This window comes from Ictalurus punctatus, chromosome 17 (genome assembly GCF_001660625.3).
Source record: "Ictalurus punctatus breed USDA103 chromosome 17, Coco_2.0, whole genome shotgun sequence".
NCBI lineage: Eukaryota > Metazoa > Chordata > Actinopteri > Siluriformes > Ictaluridae > Ictalurus > Ictalurus punctatus.
In genome coordinates this window covers 6,363,759-6,387,485 of record NC_030432.2, presented here as the reverse complement: position 1 = coordinate 6,387,485, position 23,727 = coordinate 6,363,759, and the positions used below count along the sequence as shown (strand labels likewise).

The window sequence follows — 23,727 nt, the reverse complement described above, 5'->3', positions numbered from 1 at the left end:
CAAGATATTCGGTCAAATGTTAGAGAACGGAGACCGGTTCCACCCTATCAGAGGCCTTTGGTACATGTCATCCTGCTAAACAGGAAGTGTATTGGGCAATGGTGGTTTGGCAGTTAAGGCTGTAGGTTATTGATTGGAAGGTCGGGGGTTCAAGCCCCAGCACTACTAAGCTGCCACTGTTGGGCCCTTGAGCAAGGCCCTTAACCCTCACTGCTCCAGGGGCGCTGTATCATGGCTGACCCTGCGCTCTGACCCCAGCTTCCTGACATGCTGGGATATGTGAAGAAAAGAATTTCACTGTGCTGTAATGTATATGTGACCAATAAAGACTCACTGTCATTACTCCACAAGTATGGTACATTTTGAGTTAATTTAGTAAATATGGATGCTGTAATAAATGAAGAAAGTCACATCTGTTCTTCATCCAAACCACGGTCTGTTGTGACCTCTAACCTGAGACGCTTGTGCATGGCGTGGATTTGAGCAGTGTGTTTTTCTCTCTCTCTCTCTCTCTCTCTCTCTCTCTCTCTCTCTCTCTCTCTCTCTCTCTCTCTTCCACATGGATGGTGTGTGTGTTCTCTTTCTAGGAGAAGGCCAATGTTGACAGCCAGCGGGAAGCCCTGGAAAGGCTTCAGGACGGCTACAATGAGCTGAAGAGCCAGCTGCATAACTGCCCCGAGTCTCTAAGGGAGCAGTTGCAGGAGCAACTCAAAAGGGTCAGTCCTGTCCTGCCAGTCTCATACCAGGACCATCAGAAACTCTGCGTGACTCACACACTCCTTCCAATCATAGCATCTCTGAACCTACAGTGCACACACACACACACACACACACACACACACACACACACTTTGGTCCAGCAGATGGTAGATGTTGGGATGCATGATGCTTATGCAGAAAAATGATAATAAGCTTGTGTTCAAGTTCTGAATAATGAAAGCAAACACCATGCCACTTTGTAAGGAATAGTTTGACAAAACACACATCATGCAGGTTGCTATTAGCTTGCATTGATTTGATTTTTAGCCATGTTGTTGTTTTTATTTTTGTGAAACTATTCCTATACTGTCTGCTGGCAGCCTCTCATTCTTTCATTTACCTCATTTTGCCTACATGGGTAAATGTACAGAGAGAAGGTGTGTCAAATGGTGTCTAAGGGCTGTGTGGTAAATTCTGGGTAAGAAAATCAGCTCTGTTCTTTGTAACTGTACATGTCTGTTTGGTTCTGCTGTTTCACTGGATGAGGTCTCCTGTGTGCATCCATGTGTGTTTTTTTTTTTTTTTTTTTTTTTTTTTTTTTTTTTTTTCCCGTGCCTCTTTTTAACCCCTAACATTCTACTAATGTATTAATGTAGAACTTAATAGTGATGTTCTTTATCACTGTGCATTTTCTGTCTTCCACATGCTTTCATCAGGATTGGGATTATGAGAAATACATGATGGGTTTTATTTTTTTATTTATTTTATTTTTTTTGGTTGCTGTTGTTCAGTAGGTTCAGTAGTCCCTACACTCAGACTTTGGAGTATTTCCTCGTTTTGGTAGTTCGTAGAAGACCAGGCTCTTTTTGAGATGGATTTTCATTGCTAGACGGTTTTACCAAAAGAACAGCCCTGCAGGCTGCTCAGAGAAATCAACACTGACACATACTCTGCCCTCAGGCTTGCTCATGTCAAAAGGAATTTGCCTATAGTACTGTGAAGGCTGACCAATGATCCTCTCTGAAAACATGAGTCAGGTTCACTGTAGGTCAAGTAAAGGCAAGATCGGCATCAGAGTATCAGCAAAAAAACAAAAATCAATTCATAGGAAGGAAGTAAGTAAATTTATTTATCTAGCACCAAAGTGCTGAACATAGTAAGAAAAATTTTAATATGAAGCAGAATAAAACCAAATAGACAGACAATAAGCAATAGTAAAAATGAGGTTAAAACACCTGGGAGAAGAGGTGCGCTTTCAGCCACTTTTAAAAAATGATAACTGAGGGTGCAAGGCAGATGTCCAGTAGCAATGGATTCCATAAACGAGGGTCAGCAACTGAAAGCTCTATCCCCCTTAGTTTTTAAACGGGATCGAGAGACATACAAAAGAAACCTACCAGGAGATCTTGAAAATCTGCTAGATGAAAGTGGTGTAAGAAGATCTTTGAGATAAGAAGGAGCTTGATCATCAAGAGCTTTAAAGACAAACCACAGAATCTTAAACTGGATAATAAACTGGACCTGGAGCCAATGGAGCGATGCGAAAGTTGGGGTGACATGATCATATTTCTTTGCCCTCATCAAAAGACTTGCAGCTGCGTTCTGAACCGTCTGGAGACGAGCAAGAGATGACTGAGGAAGACCTAAGTACAGTGAATTACAATAATCTAAATGCGATGTGATAAAAGCATGAATAACCTCCAAAGCTTGGAAAGACAAAAAATGTTTTAAGTTGAGAAATGATCCGTAATTGAAAGGGGGAAAAAAAGAGATTCTTTATTCTTTTATGTTTGGTTAAGCATATTTCTGAGTCCAGGATGATACCAAGGTTCCTAAGCTGGGAAGAAATGGTTACGAACTCATTTGTGAGACCATCTCTCAATCTCGAGGGACCAGAAACAATTATTTCAGTTTTATCTCCATTAAGTTGGAGAAAGTTAGTTATTTGTTAACCATTTTTTAATATCGTCAAGACAGTCCAACAACGGTTGAATGGAGTCACCAGCGTTCAGTGGTATGTACAACTGGGTATCATTAGCATATAAATGAAAAGAGACATTGTGCACTCTAATAATATTCCCCAATGGACGCATATATAAGTTAAAAAGAAGTGGGTCCAGAATGGAGCCTTGAGGTACACCACTAATAATAGGAGCGGAAGATGAGGAGCATTTACCCAACGCTACCGAAAAGGACCCGTCTTTAAGATATGAGCTGAACCACTGTAGGGCAGTACCCTTGATACCAAACAGGTGCTCTAAACGGCAAAGAAGTGCATTATGATTCACAGTATCAAAGGCAGCTGTAAGATCTAGTAGCATCAATACAGTATTTCTACCAGCATCCACTGCCAGTACGATGTCCTTGGACACTTTTAGCAAAGCAGACTCTCTCCTATGATAACCAGACTGGAAAGGTTCCAATAACTTGGCTGAATTTAAAAACAGGATCAACTGTGACTGCACAACTTTCTCTAACAGCTTTGACAGAAACGATAGCTTAGAGACAAGCCGATAATTATTAAGGCAACCTTCATCCAAACCCTGTTTCTTAAGCAAAGGTTGAACAACAACTTGCTTAAAACAATTTGGGACCATCCCAGCATCCAAAGATGAATTTATCAACACCTGGATACTGCGGCCAATTATGGAAAAAGTTGCTTTTTCATCTCTGTGGGAACATCATCAAGTGAAATGGATGTTGTTTTCATCTGGTTAACCAGATCACACAGTTCTTTTAGAGAAACTTGTTGAAAATGATAAAAATAGACCGTTATAGCCAGCGAATTCAGGGACAGGTCTGAGAACTGTGAAGTGAAAGAAGAACGAATGGCTATCACTTTATCAGCAAACGTGGATATTCTTTGACCACTGAGCTGAATTAATCTTAAAAGCATCATATAGCACTGAGTATACAATAAGGTCATAATGTAGTATTTCACATGTTCAAGGAATTATTTTATGATCGTAAAGCTACCAGCAGTATGTCATGCTTTGTGTGCAGCAGCTGTGCTCCTAAGCTCTAGTACCGTGTGCTCCTGTGCTTGTCCGCTGACTGGAGCTGCCTGCCTGGTGTTGCCTCTCTGACCCCGTGTGTGTGTGTGTGTGTGTGTGTGTGTGTGTGTGTGTGTGTGTCTGCACACTGTAGGAAGCAGAAACCCTGGAGGCTGAGACAAAGCAGTTTGAGGACCTGGAATTCCAGCAGCTCGAGAAGGAGAGCAGTCTGGAGGAGGAGCGTGAGACTATTTCCCAGCAGCTCCTGCACGAGAAAGCACAGTATCAAAGCAGTGTGACCAAGAGAAAGGTATGCAGTGCTTCTATTTTTTATTTCATCACTACATTGAGCCCGCTCTTAATTCACAGTCATGCTCATACATTGCAAAAAAAACATATCTTGAATACAGGCAAATTCAACTAACATTCCCCTTTATTAGATGGGGAAAAAACCCCAAATATGACTATTTCTAGATAGTTTTACTCAATTTTCTTATTTTACTGCAGATAGTTTTGCTTCTTTCAATCATTTATTTCTAGAAAGGAGCTAAATTAGATAGTAGAATAAGAGCATTTTTAGGTAGATTATATTTCATGCATAAGAATCTCACAATGAGAAATATTAGATACCTTCTTTCCTTTATTAAAGAGTTCTTCACTTGCTAATGTGGAATTTTTTACAATGTAGGCCACATTTCTGACTGATTCCACACTGAGCTATATTTTTTTATTAAAGACTACAATTGTACAGACTACGAAAGACCATCACTGCAAACACCAAAAAACTTGGTTACACCAAAATGTAAGGAATTCTATATGTGTGGTGGTCTGGAAAACCTGTCAGAAGTCACTGTGGCAGACAAAAAGAAGCCTAATTATTTAGGTTTTTCGGCCTATGACATACCCCACATCCACTGTAAGAAATCAAATATATTTCTTCAAAACAATACGGAATTGTTTATTTCTTTCAGATCTTGCTTATGCTTACTTCTTGCATCAAATCGGCTATACATCGGAAATTGATTCAAACAGGGTCACGGTCAAATGTCTGAAATGGTTCTTCTTTAAAAGCTTCCTTCCTGTTTGAAGTATATTTTAATCGTATTTCTGGCAAGAAATAGCAAGAAGGACTAGACTTGTAGCAGAGCCATCCCTGTGAATGCCACTGCCATTGAGTTCTACTTGTTGAGTTATTGGTTTAAAATGTATAACCTTGACATGCTTACGACTATAATGACTAAGTAATAACAATTGATAGTAGTCATTAGCTGATTGCTATCTGGGCATTATTAATAATAATGTTTAATTCATATTGCACCTTTCCAGAGCTCAAGGATGCTTTACATTAGTGAGATTAGGCACTGATGTCAGGCAAGAAGGCTTTTTGCACAGTCAGCATTCCAATACATCCCAAAAGTGTGTGGAGGGGTTGAGTTCAAGGATCTGTGAAGGCCAGTCAAGTTCTTCCACTCCAACTGTGGCAAACCATGTCTTCATGGGGCTAACTTTGTGCTCAGGGGCATTGTCCTACTGGAACATATTTGGTTACAGATGGAACATATTTGGTTACAATGAACTGTGCCAAAGTTAAATAGAGAGACAGCATGGAGAGGTTATCAGCCCGACAGTTGATAAACTAATTTTTATTGTTTGTTCATTCAAATGAGCAGCTTACACCTGCGGGATTCACACTATTATACAATAAACCTTTAAGATAACAGTGAGCAGTGAACTTGTACCAATGTAATGTATTTAATCCGGCAACCTAATTATGACCTTGTGTGTGTCTGCTTATTTAATTTTGAAGGAAAAGGTTACAGCTCTGGAGAAGCAGGCCAATCAGCTGGGCCTGCAGGCTGCACAGGAGTGTGAAAAGGTGGCTAAGGACAGGAGTGTCACCCTGCAGCTACTTCAGAAGGTACGCAATGAGTGAACGCGGCTAGCGAATTCGTACTAGCGTTCCATTCAGGGCATATTTGAAACCACAGCCTAATCATTGTATGGAGTAGGTCATGCATCATCTTCAGCAGCTTAATGCAGCAGACATAACCGCCCAAACCAAACAGCACCTTACCCACTTTAATACACACAGCCACTCATTCATATTTCATCCTTATATCATCCACTACTTTGCAACGTGCACACACACAAACACAGACACACATTAACAGTGCTAATTACAGTACCTTGCCTAAAATAGTCTGTAATATTGAAGTGTGGGGGAACAATATAGTTTATAAAATTATTTACAAATAAAAAATGCAAAAGTTGTGATTGCATAAGTGTTCACCCCTGTTGCTGTGCAACTCCTCCAGATAGTTCTGGTGCAACCAGTTGTCACATAATTAGATGAATGGAGATCACCTGTGTGGAATTAAAGTGTCCCCGTGATCTCAATATAAATACACCTGGAAGGCTCCAGAGTTTATTAGAAGACATACCTAAACAAACAGCATCTTAAAGATAAATGAGCCATCAAAACGGTTTCTAGAAAATGATCAGTCAGGGTTCGGTTATAAATAAAAAAATAAAAATTTGGAACGTCCTGCAGAGCACAGTTAAATCCGTTATTAAAAGATGGAAAGAATATGGCACAAGCAAAGTCCTGCCAAGAGAAAGCCGTCCAGCAAAATGGACTGACCGACATTAGTCAAAGAAGCAGCCAAGGAAGATGCCAAGTCAAGAGCTGATAAAGATCCACAGCTCATATGGTGGAATCCGTTCACAGGATAATCATAGCCTGGACACCACATAAAGCTGGACTTTATGGAAGAGTTGTGAGCTATATGGAGTTTGCCAAAAGGCATGTCAGTGTCTCAGCAAATATATGGAAAAAAGGTTTTCTGGTCTGATGAGACCAAAATGGAGCTTGACATAAAGCTGTATGTTTTGGCAGAAGCTCAACACAGTTCATCACCCTGAGAACATCATCCCCACAGTGAAGCATGGTGGTAGAATCATGTCACCCTTGGCCTCTTGGTTTCTTCTTTTGAATAATGTCCTCCTTACCCGATCACTGACTTTTGGTGGGTTCTCCACAATTTGATTGTAACTGGAATGCGCAGAAGGAAGGCCTGGGGCCAGAGAAAAAACTCACACGGGCTGCCTTATGATGATGCATAATACATTACAAGTATGCTGTGCACAGTAAGGTATATTGCTTCAAGGCTGCCTTCTGTGGTATGTTTCGTGGTGCATATTCTCCACAGCATGGCAAATTTTCCAAAATAACAAACTACCGCCAGTAACGATATAATAACGAGCATACCCTGTGCTTTATAGCGTCTGGTGAAATACTAAACTATATATGATGGTCTGCTCAAGGGGTCGTCTCTTTTCTTACACATGCATGATTTTACAGGAGAAGGAGAGGCTGGCTGGTCTGGAGAAGAGATACTTCAGCCTAACTGGAGGCAGGACTTTTCCTAAAGGCTCCAGCACATTAAAAGAGGTAGGGGTATATTAAACCTGTGAAAATAAATGTTTAATGTACAAATTTAGAACAGTGAGACCAAGCGTTCTGAAGCTTAGTTGTTCTTTAATCTCTTTTTCTCCCCCATATGGTTTCTACTAACATCTTTTACTTGTTTTACACTGAATGAATTCATAGTTCATTGTATTTTATTTAATACCGTTAGTTTGCCTGTTTAATCTAGAAAGCTATTTTGATTGTAATAATCGAACACCGTGTGGTTAATGTTAAAGAAATCTCTCTGCCGACATTATTATAACTATTACTACAGACACCAGTTAGTTTTTACTGTTGGTGTCCAATCCGTCATCCTATTAATCAGTGGTTCATAACTGGTGTTGCATTAGGACCACATTTGTTTTTCATCATTAAATCATGACCCACAAGCAGTTTAGCTTTCTAATACTTCTAATATATTTTGGAAACCCATTAGTGCAGTAATAGGCTGTGCCTTCATGTACTAAAACTCTGCAAGAGGGGATAAACATATAGGATTACATCTTAATCATGTAAAACTAAGCTCCTTCCTTCCTAATCTTTACTAGATGTGCAATAAGCAAGGAATGAAACACAACGGGCCATGCTGGTGTAGGAAAGTAATAAAAGGCGAGATGCTATAATGTAGTTATTTCCCTGAAGTTGATTATTTTCCAATAACAGCATGTCCAGAAGTGTTTTATTCCTCTTGTATTACAGAAATTTCTCCCAAAAAATTTCAATTAATTAAAGAACCCTACATTACAATTTTTATTCATTTATAGTTACATTTGATGTTGTGGAACATCCACGAAACAAGTTGGACAAAGAATGTCTTGTTTTTTGAGTCTTTCAAAAGAAGCTAAATTAAACATCTCCTCCCTGAATTTTTATTTATTTATTTTTTATAGTACCCATATTTTTTATAATCTGTTTATGTCGAGTCTCCACCATACAAATCCATGTGCAGATTGTTACTATGGAAACAAGAACAAATGGAGAACAATAATATAAACCTTACAACTGGAACTGTTGTCAGAAATGCTGTTATAGAAAATGAATCAATGCCTTTTGTCTCGAGCATTAAGCATGGCTGTGGGATAATGCAGTTATATTCCTCTTGTGATTGACAGGCTAAGTTCAGACAATATAATGGACCCATCAATAGGGTTCTGTACATCTTAATTATGCTGCGGTTCATGTGCTTATTAAGTTACAGTGCACTGCTTTGAACTAAAGATTAAGCTTGTCAAGCTTTGTTCCTGAAGCTAAATGTAAAAAAAAAAAAAAAAAAGTCATTCTTTTCAATGCTAATAATTGACCATATAAAACACCATTATGGGTTTGTTACTTTCTTCTGTCTTTGGAAATCGTATTTAATATACACCATATGGCCAAGTGTATGTGGACTCCTGAGTATAACTATGGGCATTAAAATTGAGGTTTTTTCCCCCCACCCCCTTTGCTGTTATAATAACTTCCACTCTTCTGAGAAGGCTTTCCACTAGATTTTGAAATGTGGCTTTGGGAATCTGTGCCCATTCATCCACAAGAGCGTAAGAGCTTGAACACTGATGTAGGGCAAAAAGGCTCTGTAAGACCTGGTGCACAGCCATCACTCTGGCCCTGAATAGTCTTCGTTCAGTAGTACAGCTGTCTCTGTGTCTCTCAGGCCCACCCTAAAGGGCAGTAACACTGACATTTCAACACAGCAATGCATTACACTTAATTATAGTCCAGACTGCATGTAGGTAAACAGTGTTGTTTTGTTGTTTTTTTTTAACATGCATGTTCTAATTGTTAAGGCAAGAGCACTGATGGTGTGATGAGGCCCTATTGGATCTGCTCCATGTTTTATTATTATTTTTCTTTTCTCAAATGAATCGCATTTTTGAGGGCCCAAACATCCCCGAAAACTCATTTTCAGTTGAATTTGGGGAACCACTTGAAGCATTTGTTGTGTTGAACTATTTCAATTGCTTGTTTGATTTGCTCATTGCAAATAGCTGAAAATCTGTACATTTTGACAGTAAACCTGATTTGCTACGGGGGTTGAATAATCTTGATTGCAACTGTACGTTGTACGTAATGACTGACCTCTGGTCCTGTGTAAATCCGTTGGTGGTTGTACAGGGGAGACGGATGGCGGAAGTCTATAGGATGTATGTGAGCGATACCCAGCTGACCAACTCTGCTTCGCATGACCCCTCACTTATACTTGACCCAGCTGTAGCTCCGCCCTGCGAGGTATCATAGTATCGTAGTGCTCTGACTTCATTTCTTTACCTCTGTTTGTTGCTTGCACTTACTATATGCTGTATACTCCTAAATGGCTTGCTTTAATACACAACCAATTTACTTTGCATTGTGCATAAAGCATACATTACCCAGTATTAAATGGCTTAAACCATAAGCTCATCAGTGGGTTTAGGAGAACATATGTAAAATCTTTTAATTATAAAACTTGAAGATTGTATTCAGAGATTATATATTATATATAATAATTTTTATGCTTGTCTGTCTTTAACCTTTTGACCTGTCTCACTCCTTTCCTCTTTATTCCATTCCATCTGCGTATCCATACTGGGTTTCAGGACTATGTTACTGTGGGCCAATTAAACCAGATCTATGGGATGCCGAAGGTGGATTCCTCCCCCACCTCTCCTGCCCAATTGCGTCAGCCCACCCTCACTGAGCCTGCCTTTTCCTGTCTTCCTTCCCCCCATGGCTCCTCTCTTTCTCTCTGTTTTGAGGTGTGTCTGTTTACCTTTTGAAAACAATTCCTCTTCTAGCCCCTGCTTTCTGGTACATTAATCTGTCTGTACATTTGCACGCTTAAATTCAGTGTAGTTCTGTATTAAATCGAATAACCATGTCCTCAACACTAGTCGAATACATTGCCGTTAATCTGACGACTATTTCATGCCAGAGCAAAAAGCAAACACCAATGAACAAAATGTGAAATAAAATGCCAAAACTTTATTTCTTTTCATTAGTGACATGCAGTAAACATTACACACTTCATCTCTTAAGGTCTTCTTGTCCCTGCTGTGAGCTGTAAGTATTTCTGGACATATTAACACTTTTTACCATGTTTAAGTAGTAATCCTTGATGATAAAGGGTTCAACATTTAATTAGATGAAAATGAAGCTTTCGGGAAGTTCTCCCCTTCTCCGATTGCACACACAATTTTGTGTGTATTGCTTAGGGCTGTGATTGGACAGTGATTGCTTTTCAGTGTGGCACGGCTGCAACTCACTGATGAAAGTAGAGCAGGAAATTGCATTCATTTCTGAGTGAAGCACCTGAAGAGATAAAGCAACACGAGCAATGGTTTTGCTTTTCAGTGTGGTACATTTTGTTCATGTCACTAATGACCAGCAATACAGTTTATGTATGGTATTTCACATCTGATTGCATTTTGTTTTGACATGGAATCTCCTCTACACATTTCACTGTAACACTGGCAGCGTTACAGTCCATTCTGTAGTGATCTGTTTTGTCTGAATGCTTCACCATTCGCAGTAAGAACTCTGTAGTGTCCCTCTCTGCAGAGGTAGAAATCAAAGGCCATTTGATACACGTCAATGAAGGTGGTGTTTCATTGTCATTGACACTCTGTCAACACGAACCAGTATAATGATGTAATAATGAACAAAATGGACTAAGCAATGAAGCTGCTGTTTTTCTAAATTCACAGATACAATCTCTCTCACTCACTCACTCACTCACTCACTCACACACAATCAACAGCTACATGCTTAGGTAGCAATAAATACATGAAATCTATATGAAAGAGCTGTGTTCAATGCAGCAATATTTTCGGCTGTTTGATTCCTTATAGTACATTGCATTGCAGATTCAGGTCTGGAATTTACCTAAATATAAAGCTTTGTTTGCTAGTTACTGCAGACATTTTTATTCAGCAAAAAAATAGAGCAAAGTGTCCATCGGTTTAAAACAAGTTTCTTGAAGTAAATTATTTGAATCACATGATTTTTAGGTGCCACTTTGTAACACATGCTTCATCACTTCAGAACGGACTGCATAGTCGATCTCTGAGGTTTTATTGCTCTGTCAAACAAGTTGTACTTTTAGGAAATGATCAAGCTCTCTGTATGCTGAATCAGGTGGGGTACAGCGAGATGGACTTCAGTCATGTATTACAATACACTGCTCTTGTTGACGTCTCCTGCTGCCATCTGAAGAGCTATTTCATTACGCGATCAATTAAAATGAAAGGTGTCTGCATATAAACAGTTACAATAGTTGATGTACGGATGTAGAAGATACAGAGAAGATTGACTAACTGTAGGTCCGCAGTGGAATAGTAAAAGCTGTGTACAGGACTGGAGGTGTGAAGCGTAAAACATGATGTTTATATGTAAGGTATACAGAGGTTTGCTGATGTGGTTTGTTTGCTGGGTAAAATTTGACAGCATCCACAATTAATTTTATTTATTTATTTATTTATTTATTTATTTATTTATTTTTGTTATTTGTTCTAGCTCATTTGGGACCATCACCTAGCTGCACCGACGCCTTTGGTAGAAAACAGAAACTTGCATAAGGAGTTTCTCTAAAGTGGATTAATAGCTGTTCACTCTTCTCATTAAACCAGCTTTCAGTTCCTTAATAACACTTTTCTCTTATCTTCTTCTATTTTCCTCCTCTTTTTTTTTTTCCTCTTTCCCCTCACTTTCTCGTCTCATTCCACCCCACCACCTTCCTGTGCATTCCGATGTGGGTAAAGGGTCAGCCGGAGTGGCTTAGACCTCATATCCCCAGGCTAGATTTAGAGCGCTGGTACCAGGAGGTGATGGCGGCTGGAGATCCAAGCCAGCTGTGCCCGCCTCCTCTCCAGGCTAAAGCTCACTCAGCACACAGGCCTCTGCAGGTAACCCGTGCCATGCAGACCCAACTTCCCTCTTTCTTTTTCTTTTCCCTCTGCTCTCTTTCTTCATATCTTCCTTGTCATGTCGGTCTCTTTTAATGCATGGCAGCTCCAGGAACTCTGAGTGTAAAGTCTGTGCTGTATATTGTTGAGGAACGTTGTCATATTGTTTGGGTTTTATTTGGTTGTGTTTGGACTTTGACTCATGGCCACTGTTCTGCTGGCAAACAATCTGGAAAGGTCACACATCTCTGCAAGAAATGTCTAAACAGTAATGCTGTCTGTTCGATTAAGAGTATCGTGTTTGTATGGGATAAAGCAGGTGGCTTTATTTTGTATAACAGACAGAAATTTAGAAAGAAATATTCCTCACGATATTCGCATAGATGTATTTATTTATTTTTCTTCAAAATATACAATTTAAATATTAAATATGCTAAAGTGAGTGCATGTTTAGTACATAACTGTGAATATAACTGTGAAACTGTAGTAATATTGGGTATATAACAAAGATTTAGTTGGGATCTTGCATACATAACTTCAAATTTCAATCTAAAAACTAGAGAGAACAGTAATATAGACCAATACTGGACATTTAAAAATGGATAGAAAACGTGAGCAACACTTGTGTGGCAGTCTGGGAAAACCTGTCGCTCTGTCTAAATTCTGACAAACCAACAGAAAATAGAGTTTTTCTGCCTATATTTCATCAAAATTTCACCGACTGCTTAAAGATATCTAAGACCTGGCTAGCCAAGTGTGTGTGGGGTTTTTTTTTTTGTTTTGTTTTTTCTTTTCTTTTCTTCTTCTTCCCCCTCACACAGTCAAGGTCATGCTCTGAGCAAGGTGTTGGTTAGCTACAAGTCAGAATTTTTAAATGCGATTTTCTCCCTTTTCACTTTTGGGATTAACCAGATTGAAATCCTATGCGTTTACGTCTGACTGAGGCACTCATTTGAGTCTGTAGTTTCAGAACTAATTTTTTCAGAACGAGTTTTCCCAGGCCTCTGCATATTTACAAACCTTTTCTTTTTTTTTAAGACTGGAAAAACGAACAAAACTAAAACATTGCTTGGGGTGATTTGGGGTGTAAATGGTCCGGTTTCTCTGGTCTGTAGGTGTACCGCTCCAGACTAGACAGTGATGCCAGTCAATCCTCACAGAAGCCAAAAGTGAGTGCTGGACTTTCCCCTACCTACACCACTGCAACACTTGGCCGCAACACTTCCTCAAGGGTAAACCACACACACTTATACATGCACACATATGCTGTATAATACTATTAAGTATAAGAAGGGATCTATGGTGATGTACTGCACTGGTGTGCTTTAAATGGAGTTGTAAATGATTGTATGTTCAATTACCCAGAATCCCATCATGATGGCCAACAGCACTGGCAGTCTCCCCCGCAACCTCGCAGCCACTTTACAGGACATTGAGATAAAGAGACAGCTGGCACTGCAACAGAAAGGTATTCACATGTTTCTTTAATCTGCCGTGACACACAGATGTAGCCACAATGTCACTGTTTTACTTTTTATATTCTGTTTGAATATATCGAGGCGTTCTCCTTTTATGAAGAAATACTGAACATTTTTCCAGTATGAAACTTTAAGCTTGGCTTTAATGAACAGAGAAGATTGTTTTTAGAAATTGTATGTATATTACAGAGATGTAAAATGGCCATTTTTTGTGCATATAAAAGGGTGATTTTTAGTCTGTCACATGACCTCCATTTTTAAAAAAAAAATTTTTTTTTTTTTTTTAGTGCATTTCCATAAACATTGTTCAACTAATTGATAATATAAGATATGATGATGATGGGTTTTTTTTTTTTTTTTTTTTTAAATAAGTGGTACAGTTTTATTGTGAGATAAATGAGATGCCCATAATCAACAAGGTTCTTATGCAGGTTTGGAAAATCTGGAATTGTATAGAATTTATAGGTCATTATTCCCAGACGTGGAAATATATAGGAATTAAGACACAGTTGAGGAGAAAAAGGTTTTCCATTGTCCAGGATATTACTTTTACAGCTGACATTTATTTATTCATTTTTTTGTATTATGAAAACCATACATTTCATTATTTAGGAACGTAAGGAAAGAAAACCGCATACAGAAATTCTGCAAAGTTCAAATTGATAAGTATGAATAATGTCTGGAATTTTTCACAAGAAAGGGGAAGAAGGCTTGGTCCATGGGAGATCCATTTCTAGAAGGTGAATAGAATGTTAAGGTTAGACGAAATGTAGAGAGTGAAACGGAATAAAGTGATTAAACTGATGATCCGATTGATTTTAGCATGAAACATACCAGCGCTTGTTACCCCTCCCCATCCCATCCACAATTTCCTCTGAACTCCTCCTCCAGTTTTTTTTACTTTTTTTTTTTTTTTTTTTTTATAACCAGTGTGACGTTGTGTCTTTCACTTTGTTCGTTCACCCCCGTTATCCCCCACTCTCACCCAGACTGCTTGCCATCATCGCCTGAGTTCTCCACCATGGACAGTCCCACAGGTAGATTGTGTTGAGTCTGGAGTGGGTTTGACTGTGTCCTCATCATCTTCCTATCCATCACCACCTCATCCTTCACTTTCTCTCTAACTGATCCTGTGCGACTTAAAATGGTGCATGATTCCATTTCGAAGTGTGCTTTCTGTATTTCTGTACTTTATCTCTCTCAGCATGGAGCCGAATGGTTAAGATGTGTTTTTCTGTGACTGGAAGCAGCGTCATGAAGACTGAACAGATTTGCTTGGGCAGTATTTGTATTCATTTTTCATTTTTCAAGAGGAGTCCAGGTCTCTGTGCTGTATGTGTGAGGGCATGATGGAGCAGCTTATCCATAGCGTGTCATCCTACATGGATACATGGGTATTTTTTGTTGATTTGGGCTTGGCATGGGATTTTGTGTGTGTGTGTGTGTACTTTGTAGAAGCCTCCAGCTTTGGTCCAATTTTTATGTTTATTTTACTGTATAGTTCCTGTGAAGAAGGGATCTATGGTGATATACTACCGTGTAAATGTCAGTGTTTGAGCCTTTTTGTGTTTGTATTAGCGGTGTGATGGTATCTGATGATAGACAAATCTGAAATGGTGGTATTGTTAAATTTATGCCACGAAAAATGTGTTTCGAAGTTTCAATTGGCAAACTGTATTGCTGTGGTAAAATGCTGCAATGCCTCTTGATATTTTATTTGGTTACTGATCGTAGTCATTTACCATATTAAATAATTTGCATTGCCACAATGTTAGATGTCATCACCCTTCAAAATGCAAACGTCGCAACAGATACGGTGGGGAAAAAAAAGAAAAATGACATTTATCATACAGTCAGTAATACACATACCGTCTCACACCTAATTTGTACTATATATCTGTCCATTCTGGTTCCTCTTACATCCCTCTCTTCATGCTCTCTCTTGCGCTCTCTCTCTCTCTCTCTCTCTCTCTCTCTCTCTCTCTCTCTCTCTCTCTCTCTCCAGGTCAGCAGGTGATCGAGGAGCAGCGGCGACGTCTGGCCGAGCTGAAGCAGAAGGCTGCAGCCGAGGCTCAGTGCCAGTGGGAGGCGCTACATGGCTCCCACACACAGCTCAGCAGCTCTCCAGCTCCTCCGCTGGTCCATCACTCCATCCTGCACCACACAGCACCCTCTGCTGGTGAGGACAACTACGACACACTCAGCCTGGAGAGCTCAGACAGCATCGACACCAGCGTTTCCACCAGCTACAACTCTGCCTGCTCGCCGGATAACATGTCCAGGTTAGAAAAAAAAAAAAACGCTTTCATACACCACTAACAGAAATGAGTGCATCTTATATCCCTCCTTTACGTCTTGTCTCTGGAGCTCAATTACCAGGCATCTCTTGGCTCTCTGTGTGCTTCCTGCAAATAAAAATGAATTAGACTGTCTGTAGGCTGTTGCAGGGATTGACACTAGATATGTGTGTTGCATTTTATTGCTCCTAGAAAGCAGGAATAAACCCAAACATTTGGCTTTTAAGTTGCTTTGCAATAATGTCCGTCCTCAAAAATGTATTTCGTAAACAGAACCCGAATTGCCAACAATGGCCTAAATTAAAAAGGCATTCCAGAATAAAATTTGGCACCATATGTAGATTTCTATACACATGTATTGTATAATATTGCATCTTACACTTTCGGGGTTTTGACAACATTCACAGTATTCTATCACCAGTGAACATCTTGACATTACAATACCCAACATGTATTCCAAATGCATTATATGTCCACCACATTCAGGCAATTGTAGCTGCTAAGCAGATGTATTATGTTCACAAAATATTATGTTCCCCATTGTTCTGAGTGGGAAAACAACAAGTATCTCTATTTTATAATATATGTACAAACTAAAATAAAAATCCAAAAACTTTTTAAAAATGTAGACATATATTGCAGCAAGGCAACAATCCAAGGCATAAGGCAAAATCAACAGAAAAACAGTTTAAAAGGAATCCAAAAAAAGCACAAGGTTTTGCCATGACTCCCTTGAGGGAAGGGGGGGAAAAAAGCTTAAAAACTTTTTAATGATCTTTTTTTTTGTTTGTTTTACACTGTTAATATCTTAGCATTTTATTACGTGCGATAATGACGAAACATCTGTGAAAGCAAACACTCTAATTGTCTTGTTGGTTAAATTTGTTCTTAATTTTATCCTAAGGGCATGCAAAATGTTGCACTGCTTCTTCATAAGTGGTGCTAGCTAGCTTTATTTGTTCACTTACTTTAACAGCACTTGGAACCACTATATATCCTAAATATTTAGTTCCACCTTTTTAACTTTAGCCTGTGTCTTGATGTAGCAGTGTTAAATTATCAGTAGTAATGAACACTGCAACTTCTGCAGTTCCCTGACAGAACCAATAGGCTGAGGGATTAAAAATGAGCCTCCATCTCGACACCCTTAGAACATGTGAGGATCTTATTTGTTGACTTCAGCTCAGCCTTCGACATGATCATTCCAGAGCTGCTGGACAAGAAACTGACTCAATCTGCCAAACTCCATCTGCCAATGGATCACAGACTTCCTGACAGACGGACAGCTTGGCAAATACATGTCAGACATTATAACTCAGCACTGGCACACCCCAGGGATACGTGCTCCCCTTCTTCTCTTCTTCCTATACAGCAACATCTGCACCTCTAATGAGCCGTCCATCAAGCTCCACATGTTCGTAGAGGGCAGCACTCTTGCGGGCCTCAAATCCATATGCACGTATGAATCTGGTATAGTCACAATAACCTGGACCTGAACATCCAAAAAACACAGGATATGATGATTGATTTCAGAAAACAGCAACCCCACCATCCTTAGCAATTGAGCCATTCAGGTTCCTCCAGACGGTCATGTCATGTAACCTTTACCCGAGAAAAACGCTACCTGCATCATCAAAAAGGCTGAGCAAAGGCTGAGCCAGCTGAAAAATAAAATCCAGTCTCCCCCCAGGCTGTATTGGTCCAAGTCCATCCTGACCTCCTCCATAATTGCCTGGTTTGGTGCTTCTGCTCAGGCCAGGGGCAAACTGCAGCACATCATCAATTCTTCTGGAAAAAAACGAGATCTGGAGTAGCTCGCTGTCTATCTCGGCCCTGTACAATACAGAATTAAGAAGTATACAATGCATCGTTGCAGACCCTTCCCCTTCATATCCTGGAAACGTATGCTCTGGGAAACACTTCAGAGCAAATCAAACTAAAGCTTCTTCACACAGGCACTAACTCACATTAACAGCTCTGAATAGCAGTAAGTGTAAAATGAATAACATTGATATGGATATGCATTTCCATGATACACTGATACACCTTGTGCGCACACACGTGGTGTTTATTGCATTTACATGTATACTCGTGTACGTTTACACATTACATTAATGAAAAACCCTGTATTGTTGTTTCATATGCGTCACATTAACTCGGACTGCTGTATTGCACTTTGATATTTCAAACTGTGTGCATTTTTTTTATAACTTTCTTCCTTTTTTACTTTATTTTACCTTGCAAATGTTTATTTTTATGAATATTTTTTATTTCTTGTATTTTACTGTTATTGTTAAGCACCAATACACCGAGGCAAATTCCTTTATTTATTTAATAAATTAATTATTATTAATTTAAAAGAAAGAATAAAAGGCAGAAGTATCGGTATCGGCCGATATCACTCTGAATAATCGGCCCAGAAATTTACTATCGGTGCATCTCCTAGTTTCATTTTTTTGCATTTAAGTTTGCATTACTTGTACTGCTGTATTTACTATCTTTGTTGTATTATTTGTACAGTTATATTATTGTCCTATATTACAGTTTTTACAGCATTGTATTATTACAGCACAGCATTATTATTATTATTATTATTATTATTATTATTATTATTATTATTATTATTACTATTACTACACAACTTCTACCGTGACATATTCCATACACATGATGTAAACAGCCAATAAAGTGATCCTGATTTAGTAATATTGTTTAATTCCTAAATAATATCCCTCAAAGTGATTTTTCCTGATCACTCTTTTGAGAATTATCTAACAAGAATAACATGTGCAATGAGATTGGGTAAGTTAAGATTTTATGCCTTTCATGTCCAAAGTTGCTCTGCCACTCTATTGGGCAGGCAGGTTACATAGCAAACGTTAATAATCTGCTTAAATTGAATCGCTGAATGTGGCATGAGGACTAAAAGAATCCGTGTGCTCCTGTGACCCAGTGCAAGTGGGATGGATGTGCTGAAAATCGAAGAGATGGAGAAGCTGCTGAAGGAGGCTCATCTGGAGAAGGCCAGACTCCTCGAGTCCAAGGTGAGCGAAACCCTGGAATCTGTGTATGTGAAGATTGATAGAATACCGTACTGATGGATGAATGCTACAAGTTTCTAAATTCTCGTGGTTCTTCTGCTGTGCGTATGTGTGTGTACCGTAGGAGCGAGAGAGCCAGGCACGTAAACAGCTGCTGGAGGAGGAGAGGAAGAGGAGAGAGGAGGCTGAGAAGAGGCTGCAGGAGGAGACGGTGCACCGGCAGCAGCTGATTGAGAAGGAGGTGAAGATGAGAGCAAAGAACTTCTCTCAGGTGAGGTGAATGATAATCAGCAGTACATACACTACAGATAGGATGATGTTCAGTGTTTATACAGAGACGTGGCTCCACAGACAGAATTCATTTAATATTTAATAGCCTCTATTTTATAATTGACCAAATGTTGTTTAGAATCTAGGGTAGGCTTACTGTTAATTCTTAAATGATGATGATGATGATGATGATGATCTAGAGAAGGACTATTTTTAAATTATTAAAGTTATTCTGCCTTATTTACACATTAGTTTAAAAATATTAATTATTTGTACACTCCAGTTGGCTGTCTTTTTTTTTTCTTTTTTTTTTTTTCAAGAATCGATCTTTACGCAATTCTAATCACTAGTTGATTTCAAAATTATATAAATTATAATTGATGTATAATTATGTTTTATGATCAATGATTTATGATTGTTGCTTCGATTTATATTAATCACGTGTCTGATGATTACACCCCTAGTAAATAACAACACCGAACTTGTAAATTCATGGTGGTTGTAAAGCATTGTAATTAAACTATATTGGTTTATTTGTTTAATAAGCTGTTTATCAGCATTTAAACTGTATACATAAGTAAACACAACGATTTAAAATGAGATGATATCGTGCAGTAAAGTGCTTGTGTGAAAATGCCGGTCACACTTCTCATTTGTTGTAATAATATCCTGCACTGGAAATGACCATGGTACCATACGGATATTATGTAATTGTTTTTTAGCGGCCCCACATGAGAGCATGCACTCGGGAGCCCGAGCTAATGAAATTCTCACGTAAGATTTGTACAGCATCTGTAAGCAGCTACCTGTAACGTGACCATCAATATTGTATCAGCGCTTCTCAGTACAGCTCAGTGATGGGGATGTGCAGTTTTCCCTGCAGCGTGTGTCAATATTTACTGAATATTACGAGTGATTACTATTTCATACTAAATAAATGCAATTTATTGTGGGGGGGGTTACAAGAATTTAATATTCTAGAACTTTACTTGTGGTTGAGATATATGCAAAAGAGAAGTATATTTCAATTTGGCAAAACGTAAAAATATAAATAGTGAGAGATGTAAAACAATTGAGGCCATCATATATATGTCGTTATGAGAGGGAAAAAGTTGTATATACCCCTCATTGTGCTCATCACAAATAGTGGGTAAGGATGACTATAATAGCATATTGCATTTCATACTGCTACACATTGCAAATGCGTCTTGCAGTATTTTAAAGCAAGCTCCTGAAACAAAGTTCTTGTAATAATTATACTGATTAGCAAGTGATGTATTGTACAGCCCTAATGGTGAGTTTGAGGGTGAGGGCGCTGTTCAGTCCTAAACCCTGTAACGGGACTTCAGGTAATAGGCTGGTTTTTTCACAGCATAAACATTAAATTATCACTGTGTGTGTGTGTGTGTGTGTGTGTGTATAGAGAATTTTTTTCCCCCAGTGTTTATTTAAAATACTCATGATGTATTCATTTCCTTCTTAACATGAAATATTGAGATTTTAATAGCTGAAATTTTAACCACTTGGATATTGGATATCTTTTAACCACTTAGATTAGATTTAACGTTCAGTTAATACAAACATAACTTGTTACAAGTAATTTATATATACAGTTGTGAAAAAATAAGTACACCCCATGGAAATTGTTAGCTCTTTTTTTGCCACATTTGGACAAGCAAACATTTGATCATATTTGAAACAGTGCCTATTAATAAAGTTAATATACTTGAGCAAAACCACAAGGAAAATAGCTTTTTCAATCATTTATTCTACAGAAATATCAATAGATGTGATTTTCTTCTGTGGAAAAAGTAAGTACACCCTTGGCCTCAGAAGATTGCACCCTCCCCCACTGCCTAGCAGAAATAACTTATTGTAGCTGTTTTGCATAATTGGCAACCGGTTTGCTGGAATCTGTGAGCACTCTTCCATGAAATATTCTTTCAGTTTCAAATGTTTGAGGGTTTTCTTGCATGTTCTGCCCGTTTTAAACCCCCCCCCCCCCCCCCAACATTTCAATGGGATTCAAATCCGGGCTTTTACTAGGTCATTCCATAACCCTCAGTTTCTTATTTTTGAGCCATTATTTGGTGGATTTGCTCGTGTGCTTAGGATCATTATTCTGTTGAAAAGTCCACTTTTGGTTCAACTTCAACTTTCCGACAGATTGCTTCACATTATCTTCAAACAATCTTTGATATGATTCATAATTCATAGTTGAATCAATGAATGCAAGCTGTCCGGTCCCTGAGGCAGCGAAACAACCCTAAACCATAACTTTTCCACCACCGTGCTTCACAGTCGCTATGAAGTGCTTCTCCTGAAAAGCACCAAACATGTCTGCTGTTACTGTGGCCAAACAACTCTATCTTCAATTCATCTGTCCAGAGCACATTATTCCAAAAGGCCTGGCCATTGCCTATATGCTAATTGGCAAACTAATCTCGCAGAGGATTTTTCCTGGCACGCCTCCCACGCAGGTCAAATATGTGCAATATCTTTCTGATTGTAGAAGCGTGCACTTTGACACCAACGGTTGCAAGATTTACTAGCAGATCCTGTGATGAAATTTTGGGGTTCTTGGAGACTTCTTTTTGCATCAGATGGTCTGCTCTTGGACTGAATTTGTTGGGACGGCCACTCCTGGACAAAAATCTGTGCCATTTGTAGATGATTTTCCTTACAGTGGAATCATGGATTTAAAATAATTTGGAGATCTTTTTAAATCCTTTGCCAGACTCATACCCATCCACAACCTTTTTTTCTGAAAGCCTTCTAGAACTCTTTAGATCTTGGTATGATGACACTACACACCTCAATAGCAAAGGGAACACCAGACACTAGATATGAGAGGGGTATAAATAAGACCGGTTCCACCTGCACTCCCTAAGCAGGTTCTAATCACTGGCACTCAATCTCGAACACCTGATTCTAATTTTATGGATTTGAAGGTGTGATTATTGTATGGGGTGTACTTACTTTTCCCATGCGACTGATCAGTTTTTTTTTGTTCATGTAAATTGTGAAAATTACTACAAAATGTCAGTTTTATGTGTCATTTGATAGTGTATCAACTTTATTAATAGGCACTGTTTCAAAGGGGATCAATTGTCCAAATATGTCAAAACATTCAACAATTTCCATGGGGTGTACCTGTTTTTTTTCACGACTGTGTATATATAAATGAAATTACGCGTGTGTGTGTATGTATGTGTATGTGTGTGTGTATATAAATGCATGCATACTATATATGTATAAAATGTGTTTGTGTGATTAAACATGCACAGATGAGTTTATTACGAATTTATTATTATTTTGTTGTTAGTTTTTCCCTTTGATGGCTACATCACATCAGTGTCTTCTGTACATGCATTTTTAACTTTTATGAGCCTAGTGTTGTTTTTGGGCTATTTGTACTGTGACATACTATGTTCTGGTGCTAACAGAAAAAGTCAATTAAAAAGGCCACAAGTTATGGAAATAGGTTCGGAAAAGGTTGTGGAAATTGTACCTAACTAATGGTTTCACAGCTTTACGGCTACCATGACTGCGCTCGGTGTGAACACCTGTGATGGGGACTTTAAATCTTTGTTCGGGTGGGTAGTGAGGAGTTTGACACCCTAGGGAAAGACGGCTTTGAGGATGTGCCGTTTGTAGTCGGTGTGCTTAGACATTTAACTTTACGCACAAATAAGGTCTTTGTGTCTTTTTATAATGCAGGGACACAAGCTGAGCCGTGCAATGCAAACAAATGATTTAATCTCCTAAAAGGAACAAAAAGGTTTATTGGTTCATCTTGATTATGTTTTTATGTAGAATGAAGACCTTTCCATAAATCCATAGATGTCTGATCTGTCAGATTAGGCGATGTCGAGGATGCCATCTTGGATGAGTCTGTAGAATCAATCACACTGCTGTGTTCGAGTTCGGGAAGTGTTAAAAATAGATTTTCTTTCCTTTTTGGTCAAAGGCTCGACCCATGACCCGCTACCTGCCCATCCGCAAAGAGGAATTTGACCTGCGCTCACATGTCGAGTCATCGGGTCACAACGTGGAGAACTGCTACCACATCATCCTCACAGAAAAGATGTGTAAGGGCTACCTGGTCAAGATGGGTGGAAAGATTAAATCATGGAAGAAGCGCTGGTTCGTCTTCGATCGCCTTAAACGCACATTCTCCTACTATTCCGGTAGGTATTCAGGTCTGCACTCGAGCCATAAGCATGAAACCACCCTGGGAGATGAGAGCCTACAATTCTTAACTGAATCCATTTTATTGGCCAAGTAAGAGATCACTTATCAGAAATTCAACTTGGCAGCAAATGTAGAAGCAGAAGAGTAGGGTAAGGAAACAAATTAAACCCAAAAAGTGAAATAAATGAAGGATTTACAGTATTTTACAGCATTTAGATTTTTCAGTTGATTTTTTTTATTTTTTATTTTTATAAATATAAATTATAAGACATCTTTCTCAAGAGCTGAGTCCTGGCATAGTGAAGCTAGCGTGGGGGGATGCGGTAATTAGCGGCGGCTTTAGCTCGGGGAAGGCTGCTGTGGTTTCCGATAGCCTCGGGATAGCTCGAGGCATACAAATATCCAGCAG

At 38.9% G+C, this 23,727-nt stretch overlaps 1 protein-coding gene across 16 annotated transcripts in view; it reads left to right on the top strand.

Moving 5' to 3' along the window:
* The window catches only part of phldb1b (pleckstrin homology-like domain, family B, member 1b), a 78,498-nt gene that overhangs the window by 50,155 nt on the left and 4,616 nt on the right, over positions 1 to 23,727 (top strand). For 5 of the 16 annotated variants that reach the window (XM_047161524.2, XM_047161523.2, XM_047161525.2 and 2 more), the window contains 14 exons: positions 588 to 716; positions 3,847 to 4,002; positions 5,500 to 5,610; positions 7,054 to 7,143; positions 9,274 to 9,387; positions 9,735 to 9,893; positions 11,895 to 12,038; positions 13,154 to 13,270; positions 13,404 to 13,506; positions 14,506 to 14,553; positions 15,522 to 15,798; positions 18,767 to 18,857; positions 18,979 to 19,125; positions 23,095 to 23,314. In XM_047161524.2, the coding sequence (XP_047017480.1) occupies positions 588 to 716; positions 3,847 to 4,002; positions 5,500 to 5,610; positions 7,054 to 7,143; positions 9,274 to 9,387; positions 9,735 to 9,893; positions 11,895 to 12,038; positions 13,154 to 13,270; positions 13,404 to 13,506; positions 14,506 to 14,553; positions 15,522 to 15,798; positions 18,767 to 18,857; positions 18,979 to 19,125; positions 23,095 to 23,314 (1,906 nt within the window). The other 11 variants (XM_047161526.2, XM_047161527.2, XM_053687160.1 and 8 more) reach the window with 9 other exon arrangements.